This window comes from Helianthus annuus, chromosome 9, assembly GCF_002127325.2.
Source record: "Helianthus annuus cultivar XRQ/B chromosome 9, HanXRQr2.0-SUNRISE, whole genome shotgun sequence".
Taxonomy (NCBI): Eukaryota; Viridiplantae; Streptophyta; class Magnoliopsida; order Asterales; family Asteraceae; genus Helianthus; species Helianthus annuus.
Genome location: NC_035441.2, coordinates 105,645,627 through 105,656,221, shown reverse-complemented (window position 1 = coordinate 105,656,221; position 10,595 = coordinate 105,645,627). Strand labels below are relative to the sequence as shown.

The following is a 10,595-nucleotide window of genomic DNA, read 5'->3' as shown; positions in this document are numbered from 1 at the left end:
GAATGTATCTGCTTTCATTCCCGACTTTGTACATAATCACTGCTTCTATCGTCATGCAGCTATACACCCAACATACAAACCCTTCATGAAAATCTTGTTCCATCTTCGGCAATGGAATATTCTTTATGACTCTGGGCTTCTTGATCTGTAGAATTGTTTCTTCAATGCCTGTAACAGGATCCGTCTTTTTGACTTTCTTCGGATAATGTGGCTTCCAGTGACGAAATTCTTTGAATGCTTCAAACTTCATCAAGCCCCATGTAGGCATATCGTGAACTCTGACAGGATAAGATAACGTTCTGACTTTGGGCAATTCTTCAACATCCCACCAAGGCAGAGACATTATATCTTGAATATACTCGAAATACTGAACACCGAATTCTCTTCTGATTGCATAGGCATTGACTTGTGGCAAATAACCCCAACTTATGATATCACCAAGAGAAACTTCTCTATCTCTTTTGTAATACTTCAGTGATCTTTTGTATTTTCTCTCTGTATCCTTCCTGAACCACTTCTTTCTTTCTTCGCGTTGTTCTTCTTTCGACATTTCTTGAAAACTTTTATTCTTAACACTCTCAGCAACTTTCCTTCTCAATTCATCTTCATTTGCTTGACTGAAGAACTCAGCAAGCGTCGGAAAACTAGAAGTATCAACATGAACATTTTCAGACTGATCATCATCACTCCAGTCTTCTACTACAACTTTGTCATAGTTATCAGCTTCTTCAACATATTTGTACTGATATTCAGGCTGCTGATTGATATCAAACTTGTTTAACTCCTCTTCAAAATCGAAGTTGAACTCACTGTCTTCAATAACCATCATCTTAACAATTTCAGCTCTTGTATAAGTATGCAATATCTCTCCTTCCTCTACATCATGTTCAAGACGTAGAATTAACCTTCAACTTTGATCAACAATCGCATCATCTTTCTCAGCATCACCATGCTCCCCCTTTCCACTTGCATTTTCAGGCTCTTCGTTTGCATCGTCTTGAAGATAATCATCAGTATTCTCTTCATTTGATGCTTCAGTTATTTTGATACCCGAAGTACCTTGATCATCATCATCATCATTTCCATCATCATCTTCATAATCACTATGAACAGAATATACATCATCTGCATCATCTTTCAGAATATCATCATCATCTTCTTCATCATTGTCGTCAATTTCACCAGATACTAAAGTAATTGGACAAGGATCTAGTATAGAAGATTCTGGAGCTTTCATCGGCTCAGACACAACAATTTGCCTTTCTGTCACTTCAATAACACCTTCAACTGGAACACCTTTACCATTGTCTTTCATTCCAGCTTCTATTTCAGCTTCACGTCGTGCCCTAACTTCCTCAAGTTCTATCTCTTCAAATCTTTGTTCAATCGGCTTTCCAATCAAGTTTTCCAACACTTTCTTTAACATATATGCTTCATGTTCCTTCTTAGAATTATTGGCCTCTAACTCTTTATTTTTCAACTTGAAGTATTCATTCTGTTCATCCCTTCGAGCCTTTTCTTCTTCCAATTCTGCTATTCGAACTTTCAGAATATCAATGTCGGCTTGATCAGATTCAATCTTTTTCAACAATGATGAATCCTCTGATTCAACAGACTTTACACATTCCTCTAACTTCTTTTTCTCAACTAACACCTCATCCACCTTCTTTTGCAACTCTTTCACAAGATCATCATTGACAAAGCTAAAATCATTAAGCTTTTCAAGAACTGTACTCTTTGGAATATGTGGAAAATCTTTAAATCCAGACGATCCAGGAGTAGTATGAACTGGTGGTTGTGTGGTTGGTGGTGTTTGTAAGATGTGTGGTGAAGTTATAAATGGTTGTTCATGAATCGGTGATGAAATATGATGTTGTGATGGTGATTGTGGTGATTGTAAAATATCAGGTGATGTTTGATGTGGTGGTGGTGATGGTGGTTTATTTTGTAGTGATGGTGATGGTGGTTTATATTGTGGTTCTTGGATAGGTTTTGATTTCAGCTTGATTTTTAACTTTCGCACTGCTGGAGATACGACACGTTTTCTTGACGTAGATTTCTTTCTACCTCCCGAAGATGGTGGTGTCTTTTCAACTTGAACATCTTCTGGTGGTACATACGTTTCATCATCATCGTCCGCACTCCTCTTTCTCTTCCTTTGTTTCTCTTTATCTCTTGGATCGTAGTTTTCTTTGATCCATTTATCAACTTTAGCATCAACCTCATCTTCAGAACCAGATAAACCATTTTCTTCCTCATCAACTACTGTTTTACTAGCTGATTTCCTAGCTTCCAAAGTGTCATCAATATCTTTCATCAAACGCTCAGTTTTAGGAGATAGTTGATCATGATCTCTTTCAACATTTGCTTCTGTCTCATCTTCTTCTGGTTCATCAACCAACAAAGTTTCAACTGCTTTCTTTTTACGCTTCTTTTGCGGTTGAGAAGATGATCCTTCTTCAGTTTGAACTTTTGGAGTTCTCTTTCCACCTTTCTTCTTTTCTTTTACTTCTTTTGTATACCAATCATTTCTAGTTTCAACAAATTCTTCTAACTTCGTTAATTCATCAGTTGCACTCTTTTCTTTCATCTCTACATCATTTCTCCACTTCAAATGATTCACTGGATCTGGATCTTCATACTTTTCATCTTTGATGAGTCCGAAAAACTCTGTCTTCTTCTTTGGTTCTGGCCAATTCTTCGTGTACTTGGATAATCGGATTAAAGTTTCATTATCCATGTGATGCAACATCATCAGATCATTATGTTCATCTTTCACCAGATTTGGATATGCATTATCCAGCATCATTTGCACACACCTCGGATACACCTAACTTTTACTACCTGTAGTAATGTTATCTTTCATGTAGTGGAAAATGATTCTAGAAAAAATATACTTCTTATTCAGCACCAATGCCGTCACCATACACATTTGATAATCTTTCATCACATCATATCCACCTTTCTGTGACTTAGAGCATGAATCACTGAATGAATAAAAAAATTGTACGGCTTCGTGAAACAGGCTTTCAGATAATTTGCTTTGTTCAACGGACCATTATACCCCATTCTCAGCATACAACCTTTGTCCATCCTCTCTGGAAATCCTGTTGGTGAATTTTCATCATCTGGAAACTCTAACACTTCTCGGACAAGCTGTTCAGTGATTATAATCTCTTTATCTTCACCATCAATACTAACGCTTGAATTTATCACATCATTCACGTCATCGTACTTAGCATTCTTCCAGAAATGAGCAATATGAGCTTTGAAAACTTTATGTTGATCCGTTAACACCTTTTGAATCGGTAAACACTTCATAAACTCCAAAATATCTTTAAACATAACCATCTTTGGTAACGTCTCATCATAAACACAGCAAATATTGTGCGATGGATCAAACTACACATTCGATGCTTGAAACACAAACATAAACAAACAAGTTAACAATTTGCACACATTTCAAGACAACACAAGATTAACACGATCTGGCCTTCAAACGAAGTGGCCAGTTCATACGGTTTGGTGTCAAACTTATTAAACATTTCAAACGGTTTGGTTTCATGCGAACTGGTTAATCTCAAACTGTGTGGATCTCATACGATCTGGCATATTCAAACGAGTTGAATTTCAAACGATGTGAACCCAAACTATTTGGCCAATCCATGCGATCTGGAACAACAAACAATGTGGCCATCTCGTGCGGAGTGGATTATCACTTCGTTTGAATCAACCTTTGATGAACAGTAAATTTTCAGGTTTTTAGACACGATTTTATGATGAAATTGAAGCCATAGATCTATTCTACATCGAATTCCGAGTACACTGATGTGTTTTTTATTCGATTTAGTCCATTACATAACCCTGGATCTAAGTTTAAAGGTTCTATTCGATCATGTTCATACGAGTTCATCAGATTCGTTTCAATTTAACATCGATCTATACCTTTCCCATGATATAAGTTGTACCAACCAACTTATACAGAGATCCCGATCAACAGTTTACAAGATTCAGGCTTGAAATCAAAGAAGTCTTCAAATCTCCTGAAATCGCTCGAGGGGTGTGTGTTTGGTGCGGAGTGATGACAGAAAATGTGTTCACGCGATCTGGGTTAGCCTTTATATGGGCTGCCAGTTCACACAAGTTGATGTTGAGGCGGTGTGGCCAGTTCACACGAGTTGCCATATTTGGAACGGATTGGCACTATCTGTCCAGTTCGTGCGAGTTGGTCACCTCGTGTGAACCAACTTATTTTTCATAAAATTTTTATTTTTAACATTTTAACTATTTACCAACACACTCAGTTTACCAAGTCCAAATTAATGACCCTGGTCAACTGTTTAGCCTGGAAAGTCCAAGTTAATGACCTTGGCTGACTAAATTATGATCTTGCTGACATTTTGAAACAGATTAAGTTCAAATTAATGAACTTTTAAACATTTTGAGCAATTACCAACATTTTCTCAAACTTTTCTTATCCAACCCACATGATCCAACATGTTTAGCACTGTGAGACTTTGATCATCAGATCCCCAACGTCTGTTGTCGAAAATAAAATGAAATATCAAATCTTTTTGGATTTTACAACATTTTGCTAAACAATCAGGAAATATTTTTGGATTTAAGAAACAGCAAACTGAACAAACATATTTACAGACATCTTTTTGTGAGTTTGTGTAAGAGGATCATATCAGTTTTTGAGACATATCACTAACACCGTTGATCTTGATTTAACTTTAAATCTTAAACAAATTCACTTCTGATTGTTAGTATTGTTGTCCACTTAAACTTGTACACAAGTTTCAATTGATTCGAGATAAGGATTAGTGTTTTAAAGACTTAAACTTATTCGTGTGTTCCACCTCAGAATATACTTTTGTATCAAAATTCCCTAGATTCAGTCTTACAGGTGAGTATACCGATCTGATATCTGTATCTGGGTTAGTGCGAGACCTTGAGAGCTCAGGTATGAACTACCGTTCAGTCAAAGAGATGAAGGCTCGACTTTAGGTGCGTTCCCTTTAGGGAATCTTTTCTTCAACTACAATTGATTCGTATCTTTCGATATTTTATCAATTTTTATGCAGAGGGTGAGCTCTAAAAGCGCATAAAGTATTATACTAGGTCTAGGCCATTGCTTCTGCAATATCAGAAGACCAGGTATAATACCCCAGATATCAAACAGTATAAAGACCTAGTATCTCAGAATCAAGTAATCTCTCAAATAAGATTTCGGGGATTACCCATATATCCGAGAGATGTTCCCCACGAGATAAGCAAGTGTTGATATTTAGGTTTATATCTCAAATTCAATCTACTATTCGTGCGAAGCCTACTGACACATCATCAGTAAGACTTGTTTAAAATCATTTTGACTTTCCATTTCTTTAGCATGTTGTGATAGTCCACTGATGTACTATCATTTCCTCTTTTTCACAACAAAACTCATTTTTTGTCTTTTTCAATGTTTTTGCCATTTTACAATTTTATCATGTTTTTGTATTTTCTATAAACTTTCTCCCCCTAAAATCAAAAACATATTTTTGTGTTTTTGGTTTTATCAAAAGCAGTAAAGAAACTGTACAGAAAAAACATGACAACTAGACGCAAATCACTTCTGATCGCCGTCCTCCTCGGCTTCACACTCTACCACCCTCCCAGAAAAAAATTTCTTTAACCCATTCAATTTCAAAAGATAATTAAATCTTTTTTTATCAAAGGGTTTTGTGTAAAAATCAGCTCTCTGATCATCGGTGTGAATATAATCAATTTGAATCAATTTTTTCTCGTAGCAATCACGAATAAAATGATGTCGAATCTCAATATGTTTTGTTTTAGAGTGTTGTTCCGGACTTTTAGTGATATTAATGGCTGCCTCATTGTCCACGAAAATTGGTGTATCTAAGAATTGCAAACCGTAGTCCCTCATTTGCTGTTGGATCTAGAGGATCTGAGAACAACAGCTGGAAGCCCAAACGTATTCAGCCTCACAAGTCGAGAGAGCGACTGTGGTTTGTTTCTTACACTGCCAAGTGACTAGCCGAGTTCCGAAGAACTGGCAACCAGCAGTTGTGGACTTTGCGTTTAACTTACAGCACCCGAAGTCAGAGTCAGCATAACCAGTTAGAGAAAAGTCACCGAATCAAGGATACCACAAGCCGTTGCTTGGGAAACCTTTGATATACCGTAAAATTCTCTTCACTATCACCATGTGTGATTGTCTCGGACTTGACTGGTACCGGGCGCAGAGACAAGTTGGATACATGATGTCCGATCGTGATGCTGTCAGATACATTAATGATCCTATGATTGACCGATATTGCGTTTCATCCACTTTCTCACCACTTTCATCCGGACATATGCCATGATTCGTAGCCAGGGGGTTGATGTGGGAGATGATTCGGACATATTGAATTTCTCCAACACATCATTCACATATTTGGTCTGGTGTATGAAGATTCCATCGTGCAGTTGCTCAACCTGAAGCCCTAGGAAGAACTTCATCTCCCCCATTGAACTCATTTCAAACTTCTTTTTCATGACCTTCTCAAATTCTTTACACAACTCTTCATTCGTTGATCCGAAGATTATATCATCCACGTATATCTACACGATGAGTAGATGTCCTGCAACCTCTTTAGTGAACAGGGTGCTATCGACAGTCCCTCTGGTGAACCCGTTGGTCAGCAGATGCTGGGAAAGCGTCTCGTACCAGGCTCTCGGGGCCTGGTGTAGTCCGTATAACACCTTGTCGAGTAGATACACCTTGTCTTTATGTACAGGGTCGGTAAAACCCGGTGCTTGTCCGACGTACACTTCTTATTTGATCTTTCCATAAAGGAATGCAGATTTGACATCCAGTTGGTAGACCTTAAATCCCTTCCATGACGCAAACACCAAGAAGATTCTAATGGCCTCAAGTCGAGCAACGGGAGCATATACTTCAGTAAAGTCAATCCCTTCTTGCTGACTAAAACCTTGGACTACCAAACGTGCGTTTTTCCTTACAATGACCCCTCTATCATCTCGTTTACATTTGAAGACCCACTTGGTCTTGATCAACTTCTGATCTTCCGGGAGATCAACCAACCTCCACACTCCAAGCTTTTCAAATTGTTGTAGCTCTTCTTGCATTGCATTTACCCAACTCTCTTCGGTTAATGCTTCTTTGTATGTTTTTGGCTCTACCTGCGAGATAAAACATTTTAATGAGAAGTCTACTTGTAAAGGAGCGACAGGTGCGTAAAAACATGTAAGGCCTTTTTTTATTTGTTCGCGGGTTTTCACGCCGCTTTGAAGGTCACCAATGATTTGTTCTGACGGATGGTAAGATAACGTTCTTGGCATGACTGTATCCGGTACGCTCACTTCCGATTGCAAATTTGTTATATTCTGATCACCTGTGTGATCAACAGCATTTAAATTCTCAATATTTGGTTCCTCATCATAAATCGGATCGGTTTCCGATTCTGAGTCGTCAGATTGATCAAATATTGGAGCTGTTTCTTCTGGGGGTATATGTGCAATTCCACTCGGACCAGCCTCATGATCATTTGAACCCACGGTGGATGGAGAAACTACCAATGGTCTTGGCACTTGTTCTTGTGAAAGAGACTGCTGTTGTTGGTATAAGAATGCAAGTTCTTCCACATTCGGCTCTGTCGGCAAATGGAATGACTCCCAGAGATTTTCGTAATCAAATAGCAACCTGTTTCCGGGAAGTTGTTCCGGAGCAGTAAACTTTTGACAGTCAACGTGTTGAACTTGTATGATCTTCCCCAAACTCGGAACAAAAACTCTCTTCAACGGGCTAGCATATCCAACAAAAAAACCTTCATTAGCTTTCACACCAAATTTACCGTCTGGATCAATGAATGTACATGGAGATCCAAATGGTTCTAAGAATTTCAGATTCGGTTTGTAAAGATGAAGTAATTCAAAACAAGTTTTCTTGAACTTTTTCACTGTAAGAACTCGATTGAGCGTGTAACATGTCGTGGCAACCGCTTCATTCCAAAAATATACCGGTAACTTCGAATCTGCTAACATGGTACGAGCTGTTTCGATCAACGTACGATTTTTTCTTTCTGCGACACCGTTTTGTTGTGGAGTATACGGTGCGCTGAATTCATGAAGAATACCCTTATCGTTGCAAAATTCGAGCATACGGTTGTTCTTGAATTCCGTGCCATTATCGCTTCGAATACGTCTGATCGGCAATTTGTAAACTTCATCAAAGAATCAAACGTTTCATCTTTTCTTTCTAGAAACAACACCCAGGAGAATTTGTAAAGTCGTCAGTCACAACTAAACAATATAGATCTCCACTTATGCTTTTCACATTTACCAGTCCGAATAGATCCATATAGAGTCTTTCGAGTGGTAATCTGATGGAGTTCAAAAGCTTTTTCGGATGCGATTTCTTCGTCTGCTTCCCTTTCTTGCATTCAACACAATCATCGTTAAGATGCAAGCTTTTCAAGTTAACGCCTTATACAAGATCATTATGAACTAAAAAGTTCCTCTTTCTCACATGAATATGCCCCATTTTACCATGCCACATGATGGATTCTTTTTCTGTCGCCTTCGTCTTACTCACAAAGCATTGTGCCTTTTTATATGTCATTGTTGCAACGCTCATGTCTAGTATATAGAGATCGTTTTCACGAGGAGCACGCATCAACACCATTTCTTCAGGTATCTTAAACCCTGGTTTAAGAATCAGACATTCATCCTTTGTGAAATGAATAGTAAACAACTTATCACAAATCTGAGAGATGCTCAACAGATTTTTTTGTAACTTAGCAATGTAATTCACTTTCTCGAATGATACGACCCCATTAGTAAGTATTCCTTCTCCGACAATTCTTCCACTTTGAGTTCCAGCAAACCCGACATAACCTCCATTGATTGATTTGACGTCGTATAACAGTGCTAACATCCCTGTCATGTGCCTTGAGGCGCCGCTATCCATTATCCATTTAGAAATGATAGACCTTGGAAGCCCCTACACACATCAAAAGACGTTTACTTAAACAATAATACCCATGATTTTTTAACATTTGGTATACTACCAAAAACAATATCATGAGCTACTTTGTCAAGTTTTGGAATGTTAAAAACAACGTTTGGAACATCAATTTCTGGTTTTGATTTTAGAGTTCCTTCCTTGATAGGTGGGAATTCTTCAATCAATTTATCTAACTCGAACTCACTTTTCTCATCATTGGTTGCAAGAATTTTTGGTTCAGATTTTAAAACCTCTTCCATTTTCATTTCCTCAAAAGAACGTTTAGGTTTCTCCACCCATGATGGACTTTGGGAAGTCTTTGTTTTAGGATAAACCTTTGAAGTCTTTTGTGATTTTGAAGATTCTCCAATTTCAAAAGTTGATTTTGGTTTGTCCTTTGACTTCAATGATTCACCGCGTTTAACAATACGCATGGGGGATACTGGTTTCCCTTAACAACTTTTGAAATTTTTGGTTTTGGTTTATGGAAAACTGGTTTTATTATCTTCTTGACACATTGTTTCACCATGTGACCGATTTCATTGCATCGATAACAGATTCTTTTGTCATATTCAACAAAAGTGGATCTGTTGGTCTCGTCTCTTATCTTTTTTGCCGCAATAAAATCGTCAATTGCTTTCTGACTAAAGATATAATCCTTTTCGACTTCTGTGTTATTACCAGCCACAAACACTTCACTCAGTTTTTCTTTTGGCTTAACTTTTTTCTTAGCCATTTTCATCTCAAAACCAACACCTTTCTTTTTGTAATTATTACCATGTCTCTTGTTATCATTGTTACCCACCCATTCATTTTTCTTTCCTGGGTTGTTTGTCGGTTGTTGTTTAACAAAAGACTTTTTCGGTTTTGAAAGAAATGAATTGTTGTTAACTTCTGAGATATCAGTTTCCATGAGTTTAAAAACTTTTTCAACATTTTCCAGGTTCGCATTCTGAATCGGATACTCAAAATCAGTATACAATTTGTCAGTTCCGGTCATCGTGTAAACCATAATGATCGAATCGTCATCCAAAACTTTATCTGACTTCGGGATAAACTTATCAAGAAAGTTTCCGTCGTCTTCAGAATCTGAACTGGAATTTTCAAAATGAGTTTTAACTGTTTCAAAATCAGAGTTACCACTCTCTTCATCCAACACTTGGTCTACAACTGTTTTAACCAGTTGTGACTTGTTGTCGGTGTCAGATGGAGAGAATGTAACATCTATGTTTTCCGGTAACTCATTCTCCTCTGTTCTCAGTTTGAGATTCAATGCCTCCTCCACCCCGTCTGGACATTTCCGAGTATAATTATTCCACATTGGGGGTGGAACATTTTTGAAAGCTTGTTGAGGAACTATCTGATCAATCACATATGAAGATGAAAGATAACTGATCAACTTTTTGTCGACTCTTTCTGTCTCAATACGCATTAGTTCAAGTTCCTTCTTTGGAATGCGATTTTGTCCAGATGGATGTTAATCGACATTTGCTTATCCATGATCGTAGCTTTGAGTAGATTAACAACTTTATCATTTTCTATACTCTCAGTTTGAATCGCTTTAATTGATCGTGATAGAGTGTCA

General features: G+C 37.6%; 1 protein-coding gene across 1 annotated transcript; it reads right to left on the bottom strand.

The window, feature by feature from the left end:
* Positions 1–907: 907 nt before the first annotated feature.
* LOC110876020 (glutamic acid-rich protein-like) lies at positions 908–2,806 on the bottom strand. Its single transcript, XM_022124204.1, has 3 exons — positions 2,068–2,806; positions 1,183–1,728; positions 908–1,125 (listed from the first exon to the last, which is right to left on the bottom strand). Exons 1-3 carry the CDS (start codon positions 2,804–2,806, stop codon positions 908–910), a joined length of 1,503 nt encoding a protein of 500 aa, XP_021979896.1.
* Between the last annotated feature and the right edge of the window lie 7,789 nt (positions 2,807–10,595).

Excerpts from the sequence above, each read along its gene's own strand:
- LOC110876020 (XM_022124204.1), bottom strand. The coding sequence starts at position 2,806 with ATGCTGGATAATGCATATCCAAATCTGGTGAAAGATGAACATAATGAT. Across the intron at positions 1,729-2,067 it reads GACACCACCATCTTCGGGAG|TTCTTGAAAAGCTTAATGAT; the intron begins GTAGAAAGAAAT and ends CAAAGAGTACAG. Across the intron at positions 1,126-1,182 it reads TCCAATTACTTTAGTATCTG|ATGATGTATATTCTGTTCAT; the intron begins GTGAAATTGACG and ends AAGATGATGCAG.